The 26,863-nt window shown below is 42.2% G+C and overlaps 1 protein-coding gene across 1 annotated transcript in view; it reads left to right on the top strand.

Annotated features, from left to right (window-relative positions):
- Positions 1 to 974: 974 nt before the first annotated feature.
- Positions 975 to 26,863, top strand: part of KDM3B (lysine (K)-specific demethylase 3B) — a 64,141-nt gene continuing 38,252 nt past the window's right edge. The window contains exons 1-10 of the mRNA XM_011997260.1: positions 975 to 1,143; positions 3,332 to 3,445; positions 5,612 to 5,717; positions 7,400 to 7,524; positions 9,334 to 9,408; positions 14,202 to 14,370; positions 14,469 to 14,801; positions 18,933 to 20,181; positions 21,091 to 21,292; positions 26,067 to 26,281. Coding sequence (XP_011852650.1) covers positions 14,356 to 14,370; positions 14,469 to 14,801; positions 18,933 to 20,181; positions 21,091 to 21,292; positions 26,067 to 26,281 — 2,014 coding nt within the window. The 5' untranslated portion in view covers positions 975 to 1,143; positions 3,332 to 3,445; positions 5,612 to 5,717; ... (1 more) ...; positions 9,334 to 9,408; positions 14,202 to 14,355. The remainder of the gene's footprint in view (positions 1,144 to 3,331; positions 3,446 to 5,611; positions 5,718 to 7,399; positions 7,525 to 9,333; positions 9,409 to 14,201; positions 14,371 to 14,468; positions 14,802 to 18,932; positions 20,182 to 21,090; positions 21,293 to 26,066; positions 26,282 to 26,863) is intronic.

Below are 26,863 nucleotides of genomic sequence, written 5' to 3'. Positions count from 1 at the left end.
TGCAGCTTTGTGTGGTGGCTCACACCTATAATCCCAGCACTTTGGGACGCCAAGGTAGGAGGATCACTTGAGCCCAGGAGTTCAAGACTGGCCTGGGTAACATAGTAAGACCCTATCTCTACTGAAATAATTAATTTTAATTTAATTTTAAATTTAAAAAAGGCTGGGCACAGTGACTCACGCCTGTAATCCTAGACTTTGTGAGGCTGAGGTGGGCAGATCCCTTGTTCAGAAGTTCAAGACCAGCCTGGGCAACATGGTGAAACTGTGTCTCTACAAAAAATAAGCTGGGCATGGTGGCATATGCTAGTAGTTCCAGCTACTTGGGAGACTGAGGCAGGAGGATCATTTGAGCCCAGGATGCAGAGGTTGCAGTGAGCTGAGATCACGCCGTTTCACTGCAGCTTGGGCGACAGAGTGAGGCCCTGTCTCAATCAATCAATCAATAGAATCCACACACAGGAATGGGAGAACGATGTTTTTCAGCATTTTATCTTTTTGAATTTTTGCCATATACATACATCACCTATTGAAAAAATAATTAAAAGTTCACAATTTCAATAGAAGTATTAAAAATTTCTTCCCATTGGATTATGAGCTTTTTGAGACCAAGAAGTATGCCAGATTCCTTTCTGTACTCCTGAACCTAGTATAGTATGCCCTCAGCTAGTTTGTGTAAATATGAATTAGAAACTAAGAGTTGCCAATTTCAGTAGGGACATGACTAAAAATTACTGAATGACTGTGAATAGTTCATGCCTCCTTAACTCTGTTCCTCCTTTTCAGAATGGGGCTAAGACCAGCTTCCTGGCTCTGAAGATCAATTTTTATTGACATCCATTAAAAGATCTTAAACACAAGTTAGAATTATTCCTAGTCAGTTGTTCAGAACAGTGGGGTTTATGTTCATTTGTAAGTATAGTGTGAGATTTTTCCAAGTGTGACTTCCAAACTGCTTTTTATCTCTTTTTGCAGATCTTTGTAGAATTTGATGGCTGTAACTGGAAACAACACTCTTGGGTAAAAGTTCATGCTGAAGAAGTTATTGTGCTTCTGCTGGAAGGATCTCTTGTATGGGCACCCCGTGAGGACCCAGTCCTTCTCCAGGGCATTCGAGTCTCCATTGCACAATGGCCAGCCCTGGTGAGTGGCTTTTACTGGGTGGGAACGTATCTGAGCTTTACTCCTATAAATGTAACTATGACATGTTACAGACAGAGTATGTATAAGAACTGTATACTTTGTCCTTAACATACGTTTATTCTGAAGTTACTAATGCAAAAATTAGGAGCAGTCTTTTCTCCTTTGTCCTCCAAAACGTTTTATATTAGGTGATATTTGATATGAAAGAATTTTTTTGGCCGGACACGGTGGCTCATGCCTTGTAATCCCAGCACTTTGGGAGACTGAGGCAGGAAGATCATTTAAGCTCAGGAGTTTGAGACCATCCTGGTAACATGCCAAAACCCCATCTCTACAAAAAATACAAAAATTAGCTAGGTCTGGTGACACATGTCTGTGGTCCCAGCTACTTGTGGGGCTGAGGTAGGAGGATGGCTTGAGCCCAGGAGGTTGAGGCTACGGTGAGCCATGATTGTGCCACTGTATCCAGCCTGGGTGACAGAGTGAGACCCCTGTCTCAAAAACAAAAAAAAAAATGAAAAGAATTTTTTCACCTTTAGTCTTTTCTCAGAGCAAGGTTTTGAAACATTATTTGTAACCTTTGAAGTTTTTTTTCAATTATGGAGTGAAATAAAATAGCATTATAAAATTTATTTTATTTTTTTGAGATGGGGTCTGGCTCTGTCACTCAGGCTGGAATGCAGTGGTGCAATCACAGCTCACTGCAACCTCTGACCCTCAGGCTTAAACCATCCTCCCACCTCAACCTCCCAAGTAGCTGGGACTACAGACGCACAGCACTGCACCTAGCCTAATTTTTGTATTTTTTGTAGGGATGATTGCTCATCATGTTGCCTAGGCTGGTCTTGAACTCCTGGGCTCAAGCAGTCCACCTGCTTCAGCCTCCCAAAGTGCTGGGATTATAGGCATGAGCCACTGTGCCTGGCTGTGTGTTATAAAATTTAATTGTGAGAGTATCCATTTGTTTCTGTCTGTCCTATTAGCAAAGTATGGGTATAAATGGTAACTTCTAAAAAATCCTAATTCTCATGTGGCTAACCAAATTAAATAAATAATATTCAAAACAATTTTTTTAACCTATTGATGATATATATCATCACTTACTAAACTGTCTTTTCATTTGCTTTTTTTGTTGTTGTTGTTTTGAGACGGAGTCTCACCCTGTCACCCAGGCTTGAGTGCAGTGGCACGATCTAGGCTCACTGCAACCTCCACCTCCCGGGTTCAAGCAATTCTCCTGCCTCAGCCTCCCGAGTGGCTGGGATTACAGGCATGCACCACCATGCCTAGCTAATTTTTGTATTTTTAGTAGAGACAGGGTTTTACCTTGTTGTCCAGGCTGGTCTTGAACACCTAACCTCAGGTGAGTCACTTCGCCCAGCCCTTTCATTTGTTTTTTGTTGTTGTTGTTGTTAAGGAGTTTCATTCTTGTTGCCCAGGCTGGAGTGCAATGGCGCTGTCTCGGCTCACTGCAACCCCCGCCTCCTGGGTTCAAGCGATTCTCCTGCCTCAGCCTCCCAAGTAACTGGGATTACAGGGGCACACAACCACAATGGGCTAATTTTCTATTTTTAGTAGAGACGGAGTTTCACCATGTTGGTCAAGTTGGTCTCGAACTCCGGACCTCGGGTGATCAAGCCACTGAGCCCGGCCTCATTTGTTTTTAAGGCCACTTTCCAGTTGAACTTTTAGGAAAAGCTCTTGTATAAGTGCATATGGGGTCTCTTCATGACTTTTTTGTAGGCTATTTATTTATGAAATGCTAATATGAATTAACCATCCATATTTACGCCGTTAATTATTTTATAAATTTCACAAAGATTTCAAGAGTTCTAGCGATGATAACAGTATAACTCTTTATTCTGGGAATTTACTGTAATTTAGCTCCCTTGAAACCTGACAAGATTGGCCCTGTTCCTAGGCAGAATTAGGAGAATTTCTGATTCCTCTTGTCCTTTTTAGCCAATAAGAGTATTGAGCTGACTTTCTGCATTAGTTAGCTTCCCATGACTATTTGAGGGGTAGATGCCAGGTTGGGAATGTTTCCAAGGACTTATGCTTTAGCTTATCTGTATTTACTGGGATGAAAGATATAATAATTATTTCTTTAAAGTTAGAGATTTGTTTGAATTGCTATTTTTTTTTAATTCCCAAGTTCTAATCAATTTCTTGTCATTGTACTTCACAGACTTTTACTCCCCTTGTAGATAAACTGGGTTTGGGTTCTGTGGTTCCAGTGGAATATCTTCTGGATCGAGAGCTTCGGTTCCTGTCGGATGCCAATGGGCTGCATCTGTTTCAGGTATTTAACACTTGCTTCAGCCTTGAGCCTATTTTTTTCTCATTGCTAATTTCTTTGTTGGTATAAATATAGGTGTTTCCCCTTTTGCTAGGTGGGAACATATTAGCGTTTCTTATATTACTTCCTCTAGTAAATACGCTGTGCCTTTATTTATTTATTTACTTATTTTTTTGAGACAGAGAGTTTTGCTCTTGTTGCCCAGGCTGGAGTGCGATGGCATGATCTTGGCTCGCTGAAACCTCTGCCTTCTGAATTCAAGCAATTCTCCTGCCTCAGCCTCCCAAGTAGCTGGGATTACAGGCATGTGCCACCAAACCCAGATAATTTTTGTATTATTAGTAACGATAGGGTTTCACCATGTTGGTCAGGCTGGTCTCGAACTCCTGACTTCAGGCGATCCACCTGCCTTGGCCTTCCCAAAGTGCTGGGATTACAGGCGTGAGCCACTGTACCTGGTATTTTATAAATTTTATTTATTTATTTATTTTTGAGACAGTCACCTAGGCTAGAATGCAGTGGCTTGATCTCATCTTACTGCAACCTCCACCTCCCAGTTTCAAGTGATTCTTGTGCCTCATCCTCCCAACTAGCTTGGGATCAAAGGCACATGCTATTACACCTGGCTAATTTTTGTAGTCTTTGTAGAGACAGGGTTTTGCCATGTTGTCCAGGCTGATCTCAAACTCCTGGCCTCAAGTGATCCACCCACCTTGCCCTCCCAAAGTGCTGGGATTACAGGCGTGAGCCACCGTACCCAATCTCCCTGTGCATTTTAAAGTTTTTCTGCTCCCTTGAAAAGTACTTCTGGTGGCTGAGGCTTCTTTCTTCTTCTACACGGCTCTACCCTACCCTAAAACCACCCAAGACTTAAGACCACAATTCTGAGTCTCTTCAGAAGAGGTGGTTTCGGCTGGGTGCAGTGGCTCACACCTATAATCCCAGCACTTTGGGAGGCCCAGACAGGCGGATCACGAGGTCAAGAGATCGAGACCATATTGGCTAACACAGTGAAACCCCGTCTCTACTAAAAATACAAAAAAATTAGCCAGGCGTGGTGGTGGGCGCCTGTAGTCCCAGCTACTTGGGAGGCTGAGGCAGGAGAATGGCGTGAACCTGGGAGGCAGAGCTTGCAGGGAGCCAAGATAGTGCCACTGCACTCCAGCCTGGGCGACTGGGCAACTGGGTGACTGAGCAAGACTGTCTCAAAAAAAAAAAAAAAAGGAAGAGGCGGCTTCTCTGAGGTGGCTATTTCTGTAACTTGAGTCCAAGGGGGCCTATTCATTATTGACATCCAGGAGTTTGGACTGGTTCCAAGCAGCATGAAGTATCATAGTTACAAAGAAAAAGGGACTAGTTAATAGTTAAAACAAACCAGTGTCTGAGTTATGGTTTCAGAATTTAGGAAAATACATTTATTTCTCACTTGTAAGGGTTGCTGTCTGCAGGAAGAAAATCAGGAGACTAAGAGTTTAACTGTCTTACTAAGACAGACAAGAGCAGTTATTTCCTAAACTGTCTTCCGTGAGATGTTAATGATGATTTCTTTGTTGATATGTCTTCCCTGCTCATTAGGCCTCATTCCCTCTCAGCAACCTTGCTTTATTCATATTTATAATCTTAGTGCTTTATGAGATAGCACTTAGTAAATTTTGGATAAATACTGAAATAAGAAAAAAGATGTACAAGGAATAGAATGTTTTGTGGTCAAATAAGTATGAGAAACACTGGCCTAAATAAGTTTCTTTCCTGTATCTTCTCAGAGACTTTAATAGGCTATTGTATGTAGAAAGATATATAATATTTCCTAATCCTAATTGATCCTAGCATTCTTAATTTTTGCAAAACATTTCATGAGACTAGAGTTCTTCTCTTTTTTTTGTTGTTCAAGAGACAGGGTCTTATTCTGCCATCTAGGCTGGAATGCAATGGCACAGCCATAGCTCACTGCAGCCTCAAACTCCTGGGTTCAAGCGATCCTCCTGCCTTGGCCTCCAAAAGTACTGAGATTACAGGCATGATCACCACACCTAGCCTGAGACTAAGGTTCTATAGATACTGTTTGGCAAATGTTGATATGCAGCTCCTTAGGATATGATTTTTCTCAACTGATTAGATGTTTGCTATTCATGTTAACATTCAGTTGTTTTCTTCTTTTATCTTTACCAGATGGGAACAGATAGCCAAAACCAGCTTCTTTTGGAGCATGCTGCACTGAGAGAAACAGTTAATGCTTTGATCAGTGACCAAAAGCTACAGGAGATATTCAGCCGAGGTAAGAACAGATAGTCTTCTGTCCCTGAACTCTGATTCAGGTGAATGATCACTGTTGAGTGATAGTATGGGATACCACGCAACCTTAAACATTTGTACTTATCTTCTTTTTGTGGGCAGAGTCAGATGCTACATGAAGGATAATTATTATTATTTATTAAAAAATAATAAAAATAAAGAGTATCTCCAGTTAGCTGGATCTCTAGAATAGAGATCTCATTCTCTCTCCATCACTCGTCTTATGGAGGTGTCTGTAACAGAGGTGAGACTCTGTATTATTCTGTCTAAGGTCCATCCATCCCCTTAAAGATGCTCTTAGAGCAAAAACAGGATCTCATTCAGACCAGCGTTTCCGGTTCATTCTGCATTTCATAATATACAGTTTTATTGTGAGTTGAGTTTTAGTTTTTTTTAATTTCTTAAATATTATGTACTAGACAGTGTTAAGGCATTGGGGATATAGCAATGAATTAGAAAATCTTTGCTTTTTTAACTTACAATCTACAAGTTTCTCAAGAACTAAAAACACCAACAAATAACTTAGAGTGCAAAGTATAATGTGTCCACAGACTCATTCACGTTAAAAGCATGTTGTTTTTAAGAATGAAAAAAATTATTAGCTTTCAAGTTCAGATACAAGTTTTGCCCAAGATTCTACACAAAAGGTGTAAACTATTGGCTTCATTTATGTTATACATTCACTCCCCTTCCTTCTTGATCTCATAATAATCATTATTTTCAGGGAAATAGTTTTCTTGTTTCTCTTTTGTCAAAATAAATCTAAACAGGTAAAGGTAGAAAAACTGACCTATTGGGGAAGGAAGGTGTCAGGATAAAATGATGTTAAATAATCAAGGAAAGATACAGTGGAAGAAAGAATATGAGGAAAATTGGTAGCAGAAAAGAAAATTGAGTGGACAGAAGGAGAGGTAGGACATAGAAAAGTTACAGAATCTTAATTTTAGCTCTAAGAGAGAATAATCTAAAATTGGTACCGATTTAGCTATCTAGTCTCAATGAACAAGGATATGGCGGGGGGGAAACTGTCCTTGGAGGACAGCTTAAATTGCAGAGTAACATTACCTGCTGATAAAGTAATATATTTGAAACTCTGTGTTCCTAGGAAGACAGGTGCTATATTTGTTCAGCCTATTATTAGTGCAAAAGGCTGGAAACGTCGTAAATTGAACTCTCCACCCACTGTTATTGAAACTCAGATACCAGAATGTAAACGGCCATATATAACATAACATAACAACATAACATAACAGCACATTCAACTTAGTGGCCTCCCACTTTTTTCATGTACATGTAGTTAGATACATGTTAGGTATCTAACTACATTTTCATACTACCGTAGTTTTTTATTTGGAAGTTTGCTTTCCCTTCCTATAATACTTTCAGAACTGGAAGATTGAGGCAAGAGGGCATTGGAGGGCTGGGAAAGTCTGAGGAATTTGTGAATAAATGAAGAATTTACAAAGACCACTGGAAGAAACCATTCAGGTTTTGTTTTTAAATTGCTGAGTATGGTAAATCTGGAATTGCTCATTTGTTCAATTCTATAAAAGGGGACCAAAAGTGCCAAATATTTACATTACCTAATTTTCCTTTGATTTTTAGAAACAATTATGAAATATAGCTTAGCCAAAAATATTCAATACTGACTGATCTCCCTTTTAGGTCCCTACAGTGTTCAAGGTCACAGAGTCAAGGTATATCAGCCAGAGGGGGAAGAAGGGTGGCTCTATGGTGTTGTGAGCCATCAAGACTCCATCACTCGTCTTATGGAGGTATCTGTAACTGAGGTGAGACTCTGCATTATTCTGTCTAAGGTCTGTCCATCCCCTTAAAAAGAATGGTTTAGATAGGTGAGCACTTCACTATGTGTAAGATGACTTGGGTCCCATCCCTGACTCTATCACTTAACAGTTGTGTAACCCCTAGAAAGGCTATTGAACTTTCTTAACTTCACTGTTCTCATCTATAAACTAGAGGTAAATATGTAAACCCCCACTGACCTTACAACACTGTTTTAGGTCCTGAGATTAAAGTATCTGAAAGTGCTTTGAAATCTGTAAAACAATATATAAATGTATGATAGTAGTATTATATTCATAATGGTTAGTAGTTGGAGTGCAGTGGTGCGATCACGGCTCACTGCAGCCTCTGCCTCTCGGGCTCAAGCAATTCTGCCACCTCACCCTCTGGAGTAGCTGGCACTACAGGCGTGTGCCACCACACCTAGCTAATGTTTCTATTTTTTGTAGAGAAGGAGTCTTGCTATGTTGCCTGGCTGGTCTCAAACTCCTGAGCTCAAGTGATCTACCCACCTCAGCCTCCCAAAGTGTTGGGATTACAGATATGAACCAGTGCACCCGGCCAGAATATTTATATATTTATTTATATGATATATATGAGTTATATGATACATAATTTATATGATATATAATTTATATGCTGTCTATAAATATGTCACACTTTAGTAACAAATAGGATCATATAGTACACATAGTTATATAATTTACCTTTTTTACTTAATTGTATATAATGAGCATTTTTGTATGTAAATGTAAAGATCTGTCTCATCCTTTAAAATAGATGCATTCTTTTCCACTACATGGATATATCATGACTAATCTAAAATTGATAGACATTTAAATCATTGCCAGTATTTTCACTAGTACATGTAATATCACAATGAACATCTTTTTACATTATTTATTGGAATAAATTTGTATGTATAATTACTAGGTCAAAGAATATGCACAATAAATTTGACATTTTCTATCAAATTGCCCCCCTACAGGGTTTTTATTCTCTAATAGTAGAATTATTCTTTTTTCTTTTTTAAACAGAGTCTCACTGTGTTCCCCAGGTTGGTCTCGAACTCCTGGTCATCCTGCCTCAGCCTTCCAAAGTGCTGGGGTTACAGGCATGATCTACGATGCCCGGCCTGGAGTGATTCTTTTTTTTTTTTTTTTTTTTTTGAGACAGAATTTTGCTCTTGTTGCCCAAGCTGGAATGCAATGGCATGATCTCGGCTCACTGCAACCTCCACCTCCCGGGTTCAAGCGAATCTCCTGCCTCAGCCTCCCGAGTCACTGAGATTACAGTCGCACCACCACACCCGGCTAATTTTTTGTATTTTTAGTAGAAACGGGGTTTCACCATATTGGCCAGGCTGGTCTTGAACTGCTGACCTCAGGGTGATCCACCCACCTTGGCCTCCCAAAATGCTGAGATTACAGGCATGAACCACTGCACCTAACCCTAGAGTGATTCTTTTAATGATTATTGGTTCTGAAGGTTTTTTGTTTCATACTATACAGAATAGGATGGTTTTAGAGATACAGGATTCAAAATTAACATCGCTAAAAGGCACACTTGGATATGAATTCACTTCTTTCATTCATTTGCTTAACAAATATTTGAATGCTTACCGTGTTCTAACCTGTTGTAGCAGTAAATGAGACAGTAGAGAGCTCTGCTGTCATGGAGCTTTCATTCTAGTAGGTGAGTCAAAACAATAAAGAGATAATTACATCGATTAGGAAATTACATAATTATGTCTTTATGGGCAAGGCATTAAACATCTTTTTCCCCTCCTACTGTAGAGTGGTGAGATCAAGTCGGTAGATCCCAGACTAATCCATGTGATGCTGATGGATAATTCAACGTCTCAAAGCGAGGTATAGTAATGGACTGCATTCCTGAGCAGACTCATGAGCTTGCATTATCTTGCTGTATGTAGATCCCTTATATATGTGTTTTCCATGGATGCCCTTTGAGTTGTTCAGCTTTAGCCACTGTACATTTTTTTGCTGTCTCCACAGTCTGTCTAAGGGGGGATGTTCTCAAGAAAGAGACCTAGTTTGAGCAAACCCTTTTAATCATGACTATGTTCCCTAATTCTTCTAAAATGCAAGGCTGGTTTCTTCCTGTATTCTGTCAGGACAGGTATATTTGAAAGATACAGTAGTCAGTTAAAAGTGCAATAAGCAGTAGTAATACTCGTGATCTACCAAGTAACAAGAAATGAAGGATAAACTATGTCCACTTTTTTTTTTTTTTTCCATTCGGTGGCAGGGAGCTCCAAGGGAGTCTGAAATTCTGTATTCCCAAGTAGAATCAATTCAAGCTGGTACCTAGTTCAGTGTTCAGCCCACAGTGAATTGGTTACTCCATAATTGTTATGAGCCTGCCCAACTCTTGGTTTATTCAGAATTAATGTAGCCCAAAAAAAGATATATTGATGATCTCTGGGCCAGGCGCAGTAGCTCACACATGTAATTCCAGCACTTTGGGAGGCCAAGGCAGGTGGATCACTTGAGGTCAGGAGTTCAAGACCAGCCTGGCCAACATGGTGAAACTCTGTCTCTAACAAATACAAAAAAAAAATTAGCCAGGCATGATGATGGGTGTCTGTAATCCCAGCTCCTTGGGAGGCTGAGGTGGGAGAATCTCTAGAACCTTAGCTGGAGGTTGAAATGAGCCAAGATCACACTATTGCACTCCAGCCTGGGTGATAGAGCAAGACTCTGTCTCAAAAAAAAAAAAAAATCTCTGCCTAAACCAATCGAGTAATTCTGTGTGAATTTCCTTGAGTTGACCAGCTATCCGCATATTCCTCACAGTATCTTAGCACCTCTGTAATATTGCTGTCTTTGCCACTCCTGCTAAGTATATAGTCTTTCCTCATCTTTATCCAGTCATTCTTGACTTCCTAAAACAAGATCAGAATAGGAAAAGAAAAAAAAATTTTTTTTTTTGAGACAGGGTCTCGCTATCTTGCCCAGTCTGGTCTCAAACTCCCACCTAAGCCTCCCAAAGTGCTGGGATGACAGGCATGAGCCACCGTACCTGGCCAGGGTTAAATTTGAAAACTGTTTACTACATGTAATATTACCACAAATAGGGTAAGTCTCCTGACTGTGTTTGCATGGCCGAAAACACCTGCTACTTTGATCATGTATTGGTCCCCTTTTTTGTTCCTTTCCTTATTTCATTCCTTCATTAAGCACATATTGTATGCCAGGTACTATTCAGCTGGCCAAATGTAACTGGGGAGTACTGGTCTCAATGTTATAGGCTGCGTACTCACATATGAGTAGCTCACTGTAAGTAGGACTTACATGTAAGTTGTTTAGGGACTGGTAGTAGGTTTCTGTGAGCCAGGCTCTGCAAGTTGACTGGATGACTTATAGGTGAGATGTTTGGTTTGTGTTTGTTTTTGAGACAGAGTGTTGCTATGTCGCCCAGGCTGGAGTGCAGTGGGGCGATCTCGGCTCACTGCAACCTCCACCTCCCGGGTTCAAGCGATTCTTCTGTCTCAGCCTCCCGAATAGCTGGGACTACACGCGCGCACCACCATGCCCACCTAATTTTTGTATTTTTAGTAGAGACAGGGTTTCACCATATTGACCAGGCTGGTCTCAAACTCCTGACCTCATGATCTGCCCACCTTGGCCCCCCAAAGTTCTGGGTGTGCAGGCGCGGACCACCACACCAAGCGATCTTTGGTTTTTAGCAGCAGATGTTGGTTCTTCTTTTTTTGGTATTAGCGTGATATTACTGTTTTCTTTGCTAGCAAAGTCCAATTATTTTTTATAGTTCTGCCAAGTTTGATAGTAACCTTTTTTAGAGATCCGTGATCACCTCATCTCCTTTAAGTATGGGTGAATGAACAAGAAAGAACAGAGTTCACTGATTGTGATTTACATCAGTAAAAATTGGGTGGTGACAGAGATTGAAGAAAGAATTTAAAAGCTTTTAAAAATCAAAAGAGGCCAAGGCAGGTGGATCAGCTGAGGTCAGAGTTTGAGAACAGCCTGGCCAACATCATGAAACCCTATCTCTACTAAAAAATACAAAAATTAGCTGGGCATAGTGGTAGGCACCTTTAATCCCAGCTACTTGGGAGGCTGAGGCAAGAGAATCGCTTGAACACAGGAGGCGGAGGTTGCAGTGACCCAAGATCGCGCTATTGCACTCCAGCCTGGGTGACAAGAGCAAAACTCCATCTCAAAAAAAATCAAATAAAAAGAAAATCAAAAGAAAACAACACTTAGCAAACAGATAAAGTTCTTGAATGAAAGGTTTAGAGACAGTGCAGTAGCTCACGCCTGTAATCCCAGCACTTTGGGAGGCCGAGGTGGGCAGATCACCTGAGGTCAGGAGTTTGAGACCAGCCTCGCCAACATGGTGAAACCTCGTCTCTACTAAAAAAATACGAAAATTAGGCCAGGCATGGTGGCTCACACTTGTAATTCCAGCACTTTGGGAGGCTGAGGTGAGTAGATTACCTGAGATCAGGAGTTCGAGACCAACCTGGCCAACATGATGAAACCCTGTCTCTACTAAAAATACAAAAAATTAGCTGGGCATGGTGGCAGGCACCTGTAGTCCCAGCTACTCGGGAGGCTGAGGCAGGAGAATCGCTCGAACCTGGGAGGCAGAGGTTGCCATGAGCTGAAATCACACCATTGCAATCCAGCCTGCATGACAAGAGCGAAATTCTGTCTCAAAAATAAATTAATTAATTAATTAACCGGGTGTGGTGGCACACGCCTGTAGTCCCAACTACTGGGGAGGCTGAGGCAAGACAATCACTTGAACCCGTTAGGTGGAGCTTGCAGTGAGCCGAGATCATGCCACTGCACTCCAGCCTGGGCAACAGAGCAAGACTCCATCTCAGGGGGAAAAAGAAAGGAAAGGCTTAGAAACTTAGATAATATTACCAAAAGTATAGGGAAACAAAAATCTTGAGCTGTGCTTAACAGTTTTTTGTTTTGTTTTGTTTTGTTTTGTTTGAGAAGGAGTTTCCCTCTTGTTGCCCAGGCTGGAGTGCAATGGCACAATCTCGGCTCACTGCAACCTTCCCCTCCGGGTTCAAGTGATTCTCCTGCGTCAGCCTCCCCAGTAGCTGGGATTACAGGCATGCACCACCATGCCTGGCTGATTTTGTATTTTTAGTAGAGACGAAGTTTCACCATGTTGGCCAGGCTGGTCTCAAACTCCTGCCCTCAGGTGGATCCACCCACCTCAGCCTCTCAAAGTGCTGGGATTACAGGCATGAGCCAACACGCCAGGCCTCCTTAAGAGGTTTATAGAAGACAGTTTAAGGAGAAAGGACGGTAATGAAGGCAGCAAAAGACGAAAAATACAGAAACTAGGACTGGCAAAAAGAAATTTAAAAATTTTTGAGTTTACATTGTAACAGCTATGATAATGATTACAATAAAGATATAGATCTGCAAAGAATTTATAAATATTGAAGGACGTAAGAGTACATTAACTAAGTTGGTAAATATTAATGGCTAAATAACTGTGTGTCACATATTACCACCCCTACACAAGTTTCTGAATAAAACCATCTGAAAGTTACCCAAATAATGCTAAAGTGAATACCTGTTTCATGATGGAAAGCCAATCTAAAAAATGTTCCAGCTGTAACTTTGCTGCCCAAAGATTGCTCTAGAGAATGTTAGCTGCATCCCATACCTGACTCCCTTCATTCTCAGTGAGAGAGTCTATTCAGAGATGGGAATTGCCCCTTCTAATCCTATATCATCCTGGGTTGTTTTGGCCTCTTAAATAAGACACAAGTAAGATTTCATGAAGTAGTCTGAAATTACTAGAAGAAATATGAGATTCGCCTGTTTGGCCAGTGGTAGCCAGCTTTTTTCCCTTTCCTCTGTCTAATGCTTTGAAATAAGATCTGGGGATTGAGTTTTTACAGTGTCTACATGAGCAATCCAAACCTGTCTCTTTCAGGTTTTCTTTTCTTAATTTATTTTACTTATTTATTTATTTATTTTGAGACAGAGTCTCGCTCTGTTACCAGGCTGGAGTGCAGTGGCGCCATCTCGGCTCACTGCAACCTCTGCCTCCCGGATTCAAGTGATTCCCTTCCCTCAGCCTCCCAAGTTGCTGGGACTACAGGCATGTGCCACCACACCTAGCTAATTTTTTATATTTTAGTAGAGATGGGGTTTCACCATGTTGGCCAGGATGGTATCAATCTTCTGACATTGTGATCTGCCTGCCTTGGCCTCCCAAAGTGCTGGGATTACAGACATGAGCCACTGCGCCCAGCCCAGGTTCACTTTTCCTTTGGTCACAGACTCACAAATGTTGGTTTAGTGACTTCTCGTTAGAGAAGGTTCCCTATTTCAGTACTTAAAATGCAAGTTTCTTTCAAGCAAGGAAATAAATATGTAATAAAATGAGTTATTTCATCAACGGGTAAGAGAAAGTTTGCCAAGTGAGTTAACCTCTGGTAACTATTATCTTGAATGTGTGTATATAAATTGAGTCACAGAAAGATTAGAGCTTTTAACAAAGGGGATGTTTTAGAACTGGCATTGGAACTTGGCAGTCTATGCCTGCTTTGTCTGTTTCTAGAGATGGGAAAGAGCTAATGGTATATGGTATTCACAGGATGAAAGTTTCCTTGTAATCTTTTTTGAATTTTGTTTTGTAGGGGGGTACGTTAAAAGCAGTAAAATCTTCCAAAGGAAAGAAGAAAAGAGAAAGCATAGAGGGTAAAGATGGCCGGAGGAGGAAAAGTGCTTCGGACTCTGGGTGTGACCCTGCATCAAAGAAATTAAAAGGAGACAGGGGTGAAGTAGACAGTAATGGGAGCGATGGAGGTGAGGCAAGCCGAGGGCCCTGGAAAGGAGGGAATGCCAGTGGAGAGCCAGGGCTGGATCAGAGAGCCAAGCAGCCACCGTCTACATTTGTCCCCCAGATTAACCGCAACATTCGCTTTGCCACTTACACCAAAGAAAACGGCAGGACTCTGGTGGTGCAGGATGAGCCTGTAGGTGGGGACACACCTGCATCTTTCACTCCGTATTCTACAGCCACAGGTCAGACACCTTTGGCCCCAGAGGTGGGTGGAGCCGAAAACAAAGAGGCAGGAAAAACACTGGAACAAGTTGGCCAGGGCATAGTGGCTTCCGCAGCTGTGGTCACTACTGCCAGCTCCACCCCAAACACAGTGAGGATCTCAGACACTGGCCTTGCAGCAGGGACTGTGCCAGAAAAACAGAAAGGCAGCCGGTCGCAGGCCTCGGGAGAGGTGAGTTACTTCAGGGGCAGATTTGCAAGATTTGGGTTTACTCTTTCACCCTCCTTTGTTGCTAACATTAAAAAACATTCAAGTGCCCCAGGGAAGGAGTATTTCTGAGATGTGCTTAAAATGTACTCTATGGAAGGCCTTTACTGCTCATTGGGTAAATGTGTATATTTTAATAACTGTATCAGCTCTTAAAAGGCACCGGAACAATTGGGTGAATCAAAAACTGATGATAAAACCTAATTTAAAGACATGTTAAAGTAGATCTGGTGGGGAATGTTTTAAGTTCAATTATCTATTTAGTTCATATAGTGGTCAAGCCTCTACTAGGCCTATAAGAGGTGAGGTTAGTGAATTACAGTATTAGTAATAGTGAATACTATAATCAAGGCTATGTGTGCAAGCCACCATTACTCTGTTTTCAATTCATCATTTTCTGTGATACTTTCCCTTGAGGCTGAGTTAATTTCCATCATTTGATATGGCCATGAAAGGTTTTTTTCTCCCCAACTTCATCTTTTTAAGCCTTACCTGGAAAATTTGATGGATATCATCACAACAGTATCTGATTTCCTTTGTTCTTTATCTGATATGCATATATGGTTGCTAAAATGGAACCTCTGTTAAATGTAAGTTAACATCAAGTTGTCTCCCTAATCCAAAATATCAAAATCACTATAATATAATCTTTTTGACTAATTTTGGTCACTAAAATATGATTTATGGTGCTAGTCATCTTTTTTTTCCCAAACAGCTATTAACTCAAGCTAGAGTATGAAATACAGAGATGAAATGGTTAATGATTTTTAAAAATTATATATAGGAAACTATTGTATGCTAAGTACTGTATATTATACGTAAAGAATTGAAACCCCTATTTGAAGGAGCTCACATCCTAAAACGGAATCATTTCAGATATAACAATGCCAGACAAAACATGACAAACATGACTTCTTTCCCTCCCCAACAAGTGCAGATTGTTAATCCCTACTGTGCAGGGATAGGGAGGGAGATGAAATGTCCACACAGAAGAGGAGAGGGCCTGTAAATGCAAATTTCACACTGTTGATGCTTTGTGCTGTTAGTTGACCAGCATTCCTAAGATAACCAGGTGAGGATCTTACATGGATTTCCAGTGTAAATCGTCATAGTGTCTAAATTATTTTTAAAAAGCTCCATGTCAAAGGCAGTGTGAATGTAAATGGGGCTTACAAAATAGACCAGGTTTTACATGCTATAAAAGAGACCCACTGAATGCTGCTACTCTTAGAGTAGCAAAGCTGAATATATGAAATTCATATTCAAAGAGGATTTTCTTTTAAACAGGTTGGGGAAATTTTTGTGACTATAAAATTTCTATAAAACATAGTCATGTTGCTATGTTTCTGTTTGGTTCTTCTAGGATATAATTTAAAAGTATAGAAATGAGCCAGGCACAGTACAGCTCATGCCTGTAATCCGAGCATTTTGGGAGGCCGAAGCAGGTGGATCACTAGGTCAGGAGATCGAGACCATCCTGGCTAACACGATGAAACCCCGTCTCTACTAAAAATACAAAACATTAGCCAGGCATGGTGGTGTGGGCGCCTGTAGTCCCAGCTACTCGGGAGGCTGAGGCAGGAGAATGGCATGAGCCCAAATGGCGTGAACCCAAGAGGCAGAGCTTGCAGTGAGCTCTGCAAGTGAGATCTGCAAGTGAGATCACGCCATTGCACTCCAGCCTGGGCAACAGAGTGAGACTCTGTCTCAAAAAAAAAAAAACAAAAACAAAAACAAAAATAAGCTGGGCTTGGTGGCATGTGTCTGTAATCCCAGCTACCCAGGAGGCTGAGGCAGGAGAATCACTCGAACCTGGGAGGCGGAGGTTACAGTGGCGGAGGTTACAGTGAGCCAAGATCGCACCACCACTCCAGCCTGGGTGACAGAGTGAGACTCCGTCTCAATAAATAAATAAATAAATAAATATATAAATAAATAAATGTGTGGAAATTAATGTTTTCATTACAATGCCTGATCTAAAATAAAGACAGCCAACAGGAAACTTCTTGCCCTAAAAACTGGGTTGAGATGAGTTTCTCATCACCTTTTTATAAGAAAAGGATTTGGAATTTAATCATTTGAAGGAAAATGAAAGACTGTCCAAATTATTTTTCATTCATGTGTGTATTTATTTTTAAAGGGTAACTTTAGGAGTGAAACATGAGCTACCCATGCTGGTTCCTTGAAGTCATGCAGGTATCAAGGCTCCTGGCCAAATCCTGCCTGTGAAGCAACAGCAGCACCTCAGGGCTGTGTCTGTTCTCTTTTTCTCTATTGTGGGGAGGGAGTTTAAGTCAATGCTTACTGGTTAGTAGGAAGATAAAGAAAAAAGGAGCTTTAATTTTTTAACTTTAAGATACCCTGAAGTAGTCTCTGTAGCACAGACAGAGGCAAGCCTAGGTGGCCTGCTTGATTCTTACGTCTCTATGCTACCCCTCAAGGAAAGCCTGAATGTTAACTCCTCTCGTGTATTTAAAGAATAGTTTAATTAAAACTCTGTCCCATCTTTATAAGAGAATAGCCCTTTTGTTTATCGGGAATCCCTTTTTTTTTAATTGTAGTAAAATATACATAATGTAAAACTTATGACTTGAAAATGTACAATTCTGTGGCATTTAGTACATTTACAGTGTTGCAAAACTATGAAGACTATCTAGATCCAGAAATTTCATCACTTCAAAAGGAAAACTCCATATCCATTAAGTGGTGATGGAATAATTTTTATTTCCAGTGTTTTAAAGTGAATATTAAGGTATATCATCCTCTACTACTTGAAAGTAATCTATGATGTGCAAGTCAAGTACTAGGATCTGGGTTTTATTAAATTAATAAATATTAAGTAAGGGCTCATAACTACCTATGGGTCTCTTCTCTGTGTGTGTGTGTGTGTGTGTGTGTGTGTGTGTCCCTCTTGTCTATATCTGGGTACATTAATATATAGGAAAGTTCGTTCTTTTTTTTTTTTGAGACGGAGTCTTGCTCTGTCGCCAGGCTGGAGTGCAATGGCGCGATCTGGGTTCACTGCAACCTCTGCCTCCCGGGTTCAAGCAATTCTCCTGCCTCAGCCTCCCGAGTAGCTGGGACTACAGCCACGTGCCACCATGCTCGGCTCATTTTTTGTGTTTTTAGTAGAGACAGGGTTTCACCATGTTGGCCAGGATGGTCTCGAACTCCAGACCTCGTGATCCACCCACGTCGGCCTCCCAAAGTGCTGGAATTACAGGCATGAGCCACCGCGCCAGGCCCCATTCTTTATACAGTCATTCACAAGCAGAAGTTAACATTTTGAAGGTAAAAGAAGGAAAGGAGAGTGTTTGATTATTTCATTCTTCAGTTACGCTGAAAGCTTTTTTTGGGATATTGTCAGTATATACATTTATCCTCTTGGTTTCTTATTAGATTCTAATTATAACAAAGGTCTTGGTAAATAGCTTGCTTTCTTTAATTTTAGCATCTGTATGTCTAACATTAATTGAAGTAGATATTCAACTCGTGGGTTGACTTGAACCCATAAATAGATGCCGAAATCCAAAAGGGTCCATGTTGTGGACTTTAAGATTAATGAGGAGAACACTTTTCTTTAATGTGCAGTAGGCTTGTCCTAGGATTAAAGCCATTTTTTGTAAAATGGGCAATTTTACAGTAGCCCAAATAAATCAAAACTTTAACAGTAGTTCCCAAGGTCATTGAGATATATTAATACTACAGGGGTCACTGTAAAAGCTGGTGTCTATTCAGGAACCCTTTTCTCCAATTCCTTAGAGGAGCTCTCCACTTCCATATGCATGCCAAAAAGGCTACATGGCCTTCTAGCACTGTGACAACCAATTGGATAACAACCAAGGGAATGGCAGGATGAATGACATCCTGCTATCTCTGGTTCACCTTGCTAAAGATACCCTCAGTGTAGTCTGTGGCAGATTTCTTCCCACTGCTGGTGAACTCCAGTTATAAGAGAAGATCCATGGAATTGTAAAAGAGAAAAGTTGATTGACCCCCAAGAAATGCTGATATGGTGATAGTGAGGTCCAAGAAAGAGATCATTAGATAGTCATAAGAAGCCAGCATCACTAATTCAGACTATCTTCCTTTCAGAATTCAAGAAATTCTATTCTGGCCTCTTCTGGATTTGGAGCACCTCTCCCTAGTTCATCGCAACCTTTGACTTTTGGAAGTGGAAGGAGCCAGTCTAATGGTGTTCTAGCCACAGAGAACAAACCTTTGGGCTTCTCTTTTGGCTGTAGCTCTGCACAAGAGGCTCAGAAAGACACTGATCTCTCCAAAAACTTGTTTTTTCAATGCATGTCCCAAACTTTACCTACCAGTAACTACTTCACTACTGTTTCAGAGAGTTTGGCAGATGATTCTTCTAGTCGGGACTCATTCAAACAAAGCCTTGAGAGCCTGAGCTCAGGCCTATGTAAAGGCAGATCCGTTCTTGGAGCAGACACTAAGCCAGGCTCTAAGACTGGCAGCTCTGTGGACCGGAAAGTGCCTGCAGAGTCCATGCCCACCCTCACTCCAGCCTTCCCACGGAGCCTCCTAAATACCCGTACCCCAGAGAATCATGAAAATCTATTTTTACAGCCCCCCAAATTGTCCCGAGAAGAGCCTTCTAATCCTTTCCTGGCATTTGTGGAGAAAGTTGAACACAGCCCTTTCAGCAGTTTTGCATCTCAGGCATCAGGTAGCTCCTCTTCTGCTACCACTGTCACCTCCAAGGTGGCACCCAGCTGGCCCGAGTCTCACTCCTCTGCAGATTCGGCATCTTTAGCAAAGAAGAAACCCCTCTTCATTACAACTGACTCCTCCAAGCTAGTATCTGGTGTTCTGGGCTCAGCTCTTACCACTGGGGGCCCAAGCCTCTCTGCCATGGGGAATGGCCGCTCCAGCTCGCCCACCAGCAGCCTCACTCAGCCCATTGAGATGCCAACTCTCTCCTCCAGCCCCACAGAGGAGAGGCCAACTGTGGGCCCTGGGCAGCAGGACAATCCCCTCCTCAAAACCTTTAGTAACGTCTTTGGCAGGCACTCAGGCGGCTTTCTGTCCTCCCCGGCAGATTTTTCACAGGAGAACAAAGCTCCTTTTGAAGCTGTGAAAAGGTTCTCACTGGATGAGCGAAGCTTGGCTTGCAGACAGGACTCGGACTCCAGCACCAACAGTGACCTGTCAGATTTGAGTGACTCTGAGGAACAGCTGCAGGCTAAGACAGGCCTGAAGGGGATTCCGGAGCACCTGATGGGGAAGCTGGGCCCCAATGGGGAGCGCAGTGCTGAGCTGTTGCTGGGCAAAAGCAAAGGGAAGCAGGCCCCCAAGGGCCGGCCTCGGACCGCCCCCTTGAAAGGTGATCCTGCTGGGGCTGTATTTGGGCTTTGCTCTGGCACTGGGCTCAAATGCCTGTTGTGTTCTTGTGCAGCAGAGGCCCTCACTTTGATGGAAAGTTCTGTAATCTCATAGAATTACAGAGCCAAGAGGACCTGGCAGAAGCCCCTCGTCAGACCTGGTTCAGGGCAGGATTGCATCTAAACCAGCACTGTAAGAGGGGTATCTGTCCCATATAATGATAATCCCCCAAAGGAGGACTCTTGATCTTCCTTGGCAGTCGGTTATTTCTGGTCAGGAACTATTTCTTTGCATTTGTCTCATCCCTTTTTACTTCACTTTGGCTCATCCTCTTTTCTTCAGAGGGGTTACTGGGAACTAGTATCCATTCCCACATAGCAGACATTTGTAGACGTGATGAAGCAGAGAGAATCACCCCTCAGTTTGCTTCTCTCTGAAACCTACATAAGGATTTTAACAGCTCTCTCAAAATCCATTAACTTCTGTGGTGTGAGGTTATGATCCAGAAGCATGTAAAACAAAGTCTTGTGGTAAAAGCAGCTGTTTCCAATAGGAATTGCTATGTTGTGGGAGCTCAAGAGGTCCTGATGAACAGAATAGCCATATCGTGAGAGACTAGAGGCAGGTGATGGCTATATTCTGCCTCCTTGTGTTTTTCACACCCATATGCAAAGTTGTTTCGCCTTAGTGTGGCACTTCCCACAAGTTCTGCATGGTTCTTAGCTCCCAGTGGAAGCTTCTTTGCTCCTTGCTTTCCCTTCCTTTCAAGGATGGACATAATGGGTACATGCCCAAGCAGGGAAAGAAGTAGCAACCCAGGTCAGGACAAATGTCTGTCCCCAAAAGAATCATGCTATTGGTTCCTGTTTACACCCCATGACAAACTTTTCTTCTCTTCCCCTTGCCACAGTTGGCCAGTCAGTGCTGAAAGATGTAAGCAAAGTGAAGAAGCTGAAGCAATCTGGAGAGCCCTTCCTGCAGGATGGGTCATGCATCAACGTGGCACCTCATCTGCACAAGTGTCGTGAATGCCGCCTGGAGCGGTACCGGAAGTTTAAGGAACAGGAGCAAGATGATTCCACTGTAGCCTGCCGTTTCTTTCACTTCCGGAGGTACCCAGACTCCTGTTTTCCTCATTTGCCACTTTTCACTAGTGACACATAACTTCCACTCTCTCTCTAAAAGTCTATAAACATGTTTCATCGTCTTGGTCTTTGCTTTCCTCAACTCCTTTGCTCTCAGCGTCTGTGAAGAGGCTCTCGCATAGTAGTCACTTAGTTGTTTGGATTGTAAAATGACATGTGGTTTTGTCCTTGGAGAATTGAAATTGAGCAGTGTTAGCTGTAGCTCTGTGTTATTCCCTGAGTTATTCCTAACTTAGGTTGGTTCTATTTGAAACCACTATTATAAGCAGAAGGACTGCATTTCATATTATGGATCTGCCTGACTGCTTATTCCTCCTCAGTGCTAGAGTAACTTGAATCATGTTAAAAAGAAGGGGAAATAAGATTTGGAGATAATGTGAAACATCTTTGAAGTAGATATAACTGATGAAAATCTGGGAATATCATCTGCTTTTACCAAACAACATCTCTTTAGTTACTTTTCTTCTGCTTGGTAAACTTAGAAGGGGAGTTTCTTCTGAGTGACCTTTCAAGAATCTTTAATTTTAAAGTAAATCTAAATGGTTTATCAATATGGTGTGGATTCACTTAGCAAATGTTTATTGAGCATTTAATGTGTGCTAACCCTTGTTCTGGCCATTGAGTATTCAGCAGTGAACAACAAAAAAATCACATTTCAGCCTTCAGAAGGTTGGGGAGGCAGACAGTAAATAAGGAAAAAGGCCAAGCATGATTACACACCTTTAATTCCAGCACTTTGGGAGGCTGAAGCAGAAGGATCACTTGAGACCAGCATGGGCAACATAGTGAGACCTTGTCTCTACAGAAAAATTTTAAAAATTAGCTGAGTGTGGTAGCACACACCTGTAATTCCAGCTACTCAGGAGGCTGAGGTGGGAGGATCACTTGAGCCCGGGAGGTCGAGGCTGCATTGAGCCTTGATTGTACCACTGCACTCCAGCCTTAGAAGCAATGCAAGGCTCTCTCTAAAAGAAAAATAAAAAATAAAAAATGATATGTCAGCTGATAATAACTACGAGAAAAATAAGGAAAGAGGATTGAAGTGTGAGGAGGCTAGAGAGGCTACAGTTTTAAACAGGATGATTTGAGAAAGTGAGAGTTGAAGAACAGTGTGCAGGAGGTGAAGGAATACACCATACTGTGACAGGGATTCCAGACAGTTGCAAGCATCCCAAAGCTGGAATATTTCTGGTGTGTCCATAAAGTTAGGTTGCTAAAATAGAATAAGCAAAGAAGGAAAAGGAGTTGAGGTGAATGAGTTAATGGTGGGTCCACATTTTAAAAGGCTATTCCAAAGGCCTTGGTTTTTACTCTGATGAGAAGTCATTGGAGGCCTTGAACTGATGAGTGACACTGATTAATGTTTTAAGAGGCCACTTTGGCCACCTTCTTGAGAATAGGTTATATAGAGGCAAGGGCAGAAGCAGAGAAGTTAGGAGGCTGTTGGAATTATCCAAGTGAGAAATGATGGGGCTTGGCCCAGGGAGATAGTGATGGACATGATGAGAAGTGGTTGAAGATAGAGCAGACATAATTTTCTGATGAATTAGATGTGAAGTATGAAAGAAAGGACCTAAGGATGATTCTATGTCTGCTTCTAGGTATGTCTTTTGGCCTAAAAACAGGAAGAATGAGATTGCCATTTACTGATAAAGAGATTCTTTAGGGAAAAGCAGGTTTGGGGAGGAAAAGGGGGAGTTTTAACTTGGCCGTGTTAAATTTGAGATGCCTGTTAGATTTTCAAAGGTGAGATACTGAGAAGGCAGCTGGAGATACAGCTCTAGAGTTAAGGGAAGGGGTCCTACTGAAGATATACATTTGGATATCACCAAGTATTTAAAGCTACCAATCTAAGTGAGATCAGAGGATAAAGAAGAATAGCAGTCCGGGGACCAAACTCTGGTACTCTCCAATTTTAGTGGTGAGAAAGATGGAAGCAACTAGTAAAGGAGACTGAAAAAGAACAGCTAGTGAAATAGCAGGAAAACTAGGCAGTGAGGTATCCCAGAAGACACTAAAGAAAGTGTTTCCAGGAAGGAATAATGAACTGTGTCAAATGTTGCTGACTTGGATGGGGGCGATAGCTCACGCTTGTAATCCAATCCCAGGACTTTGGGAGGCTAAGGTTGAAGGATCACTTGAGGCCAGCAGTTTGAGACCATCCTGAACAACGTAGTGAGACCCTGTCTCTACAAAAATAGTAATAATAATAATAACTTTTTTTTTTTTTTTTGAGATGGAGTCTTGCCCTGTTGCCCAGGCTGCAGTCTTGCCTGTTGCCCAGGCTGGCGTGGTCTTGGCTCACTGCAACCTCTGTCTCCTGGGTTCAAGCGATTCTGCTGCCTCAGTCTCCTGAGTAGCTGGGATTACATGTGCGCGCCACCACGCTCGGCTAATTTTTTGTATTTTTGGTAGAGATAGGGTTTCACCACGTTGGCCATGCTGGTCTTGAACTCCTAACCTGAGGTTATCCGCTTGCCTCAGCCTCCCAAAGTGCTGGGATTATAGGTGTGAGCCACCGTGCCCGGCACAAAACAATTTTTAATAAAAAAATAAAAATGTTGCTGACAGGTCATGTTACATATGAACTAGAAGTGACTGATTTAGCAAGGTAGAATTACCTTATCAAAATAGTTTTGGTAGATTGGTAGGGGAAGTGCCTGATTGTAGGGAAGAAAATTTGAGGGAAAGGAACCTATGGCAATGAGTATAGACAACAACTCTTTTTTTTTTTTTTTTTTTTGAGATGGAGTCTCGCTCTGTCGCCCAGGCTGGAGTGCAGTGGCGCAATCTCAGCTCACTGCAAGCTCCGCCTCCCGGGTTCACGCCATTCTGCCTCAGCCTCCCGAGTAGCTGGGACTACAGGCGCCCGCTACCACACTTGGCTAATTTTTTGTATTTTTAGTAGAGATGAGATTTCACCGTGTTAGCCCGGATGGTCTCAATCTCCTGACCTCATGATCCACCCCCCTCGGCCTCCCAAAGTGCTGGGATTACAGGCATGAGTCACCGCGCCTGGTCGAGTATAGACAGCTCTTCAGAGAAACTTTGCTCGAGCAGATAAATGGAGGGAGGGTATGGCTTGAGAGGATTTTTGTGGTAGAAATTGGAGTGAATTTATATGCTGGCTACAGTGATCTGATAGAGAAGAAAATAGATGATATTGAAAAGAGAGGAGAGATTTAGTGGATAAATGTCTTTGGGTTGCGGAAAAGTGATAGGATGTAGCAGGAGATACTGGCCTTTGCTGGTTCAGAGCAGCAGGAAATCATACGGAATACGTGGGCCAAGTTGCAGGTAAGTGTGGTAGTGTCATGGTGTGAGCTTGTGGAAGTTGTCTTCTGGCTCCTGTTTCCTCAGTGGAATAGAAAGCAAGGTCGTCACGGGGGAAGTAATATTGGAGGTATGAATAGAAGGAAGGTATGAAAATAGGCATCTAGGAGAGGGAGTGTACCAAGAAACTGTATCATGACTGTCAGGCAATATTAAGGACTCACCTGAGGTAGGCAGACGTGAATTTAAAGTGTTAAAAGTCCGGGCACAGTGGCTCATGCCTATAATCCGGACACTTTGGAAGGCCGAGGTGGGCAGATCGCTTAAGCCCAGGTATTTGAGATTGGCTGGGTAACATGGCAAGACCCTGTCTCTACAAACAGTTTTAAAAAATGAAAAATTAGGCCGGGTGCAGTGGCTCACGCCTGTAATTCCAGCACTTTGGGAGGCTGAGGCAGGCGGATCACGAGGTCAGGAGATCGAGACCATCCTGGCTTAACACGGTGAAACCCCGTCTCTACTAAAAATACAAAAAATTAGCTGCACGTGGTGTCAGGCACCTGTAGTCCCAGCTACTGGGGAGGCTGAGGCGGGAGAATGGCATGAACCCCAGAGGAGGAGCTTGCAGTGAGCCGAGATCATGCCACTGCACTCCAGCCTGGGTGGCAGAGCGACACTCTGTCCCCAAAAAAAATAAAAAAATAAAAAATTAGCTGGATGTGGTGGCATGTGCCTGTAATCCCAGCTACTTGGGAAGCTGAGGTGGCAGGATTGTTTGAGCCCAGGAGGTCAAGGCTGCAGTGAGCTCTGATGGCACCACTGTGCTCCAGCCTGGATGACAGAGCGCAACTTTGTCTCCAAAAATTAGTTACAAGGAAAGTGGCTCTGTGTTGGCCGGGAGTGGTGTGGTTCACGCCTCTAATCCCAGCACTTTGGAAGGCCAAGGCAGGCAGATTACTTGACGTCAGTAGTTCAAGACCAGCCTGGGCAATGTGGTGAAACCCTGTCTCTACTAAAAATACAAAACTTAGCTGGGCATGGTGGCTTGCACCTGTAGTCCCAGCTACTCAAGAGGCTGAGGCAGGAGAATTGATCGAACCCGGGAGGTGGAGGTTGCAGTGAGCCAAGATCATGCCACGGCACTCCAGCCTGGGTGACAGAGCAAGACTCTGTCTTAAAAAAAAAAAAAACTGGAAAGTGGGTCTGTGTTTTTCTCTGGTCACATTCAGCAGTATGGGTGCAAGTGTAAAACAGGTAAATGGAAAAACTAAGAGCAACTCTGGGACAACTTTTTAAAGAATCTAAACCTACTAAATGTTATGTTAACAAGCTTTACTGTTAGCAGAGAATGCATACTGTTTTGGTCAACTTTGGTGAAAATTCTTAGTCTGATTCCTGTTGTCTCAATTTAGGTGTGTGTTAGTTTGCATTGCTACTGCGATTTACCATGTATTTGATCATGTCTCAGGTTGATCTTCACTCGAAAGGGGGTACTCCGTGTGGAGGGGTTTCTAAGCCCCCAGCAAAGTGACCCTGATGCCATGAACCTGTGGATTCCCTCTTCCTCCCTAGCAGAAGGGATAGATCTAGAGACCTCAAAATACATCCTGGCCAATGTTGGGGACCAGTTCTGCCAGCTCGTAATGTCTGAGAAGGAGGCCATGATGATGGTGGAGCCGCACCGTAAGTCACCTTCTCACTTGTCTTCCAGGTGCTCCTAGTGAAAAACTTCTATTTTCTTTCACTTAAAGGGAGGATTGGGGACAGTGGCAGATGGCATTTTCTATGAATGAATTAAGACCGATAAGACTTCTCTTTGTAGCAACTTGTAGTTGAGACCTTAACTATATCCAGCAGACCTCATTCTTTCAGTCTTTGGCAATTAACAAACCAAAATCTCCTTCTCTGCTTGCCTTTCATTTTTGTAGCACGACAGCCATAACATCCATTTAAATTCCCATTTGGGTTTGCTTCATTCTGAATATTTTCAGTTAGCTTTGAACCAATTTCTATTAATAAGCTGTATGGTTTGTAAATAGATGGTGTGCTACTAGGTGCCATGTTTCATACCTAGAACGCACATTATTCATACATTTCAAATATTTCCATGTCTGTAAGATACTATGCCCTATTTTCCAGACTAAGAAAAATTATACTGTGAAATTATATCGTAAATTTCGTTTGTTTTTTTTTTTTTGAGACGGTGTCTCACTCTGTCGCCCAGGCTGGAGTGCAGTGGCGCGATCTCAGCTCACTGCAACCTCC

The sequence above is a fragment of the Mandrillus leucophaeus genome, unplaced genomic scaffold, assembly GCF_000951045.1.
Source record: "Mandrillus leucophaeus isolate KB7577 unplaced genomic scaffold, Mleu.le_1.0 Scaffold534, whole genome shotgun sequence".
Lineage (NCBI taxonomy): Eukaryota > Metazoa > Chordata > Mammalia > Primates > Cercopithecidae > Mandrillus > Mandrillus leucophaeus.
The sequence above is the reverse complement of the archived record's forward strand: the minus strand, read 5'-3'. Positions and strand labels throughout refer to the sequence as shown.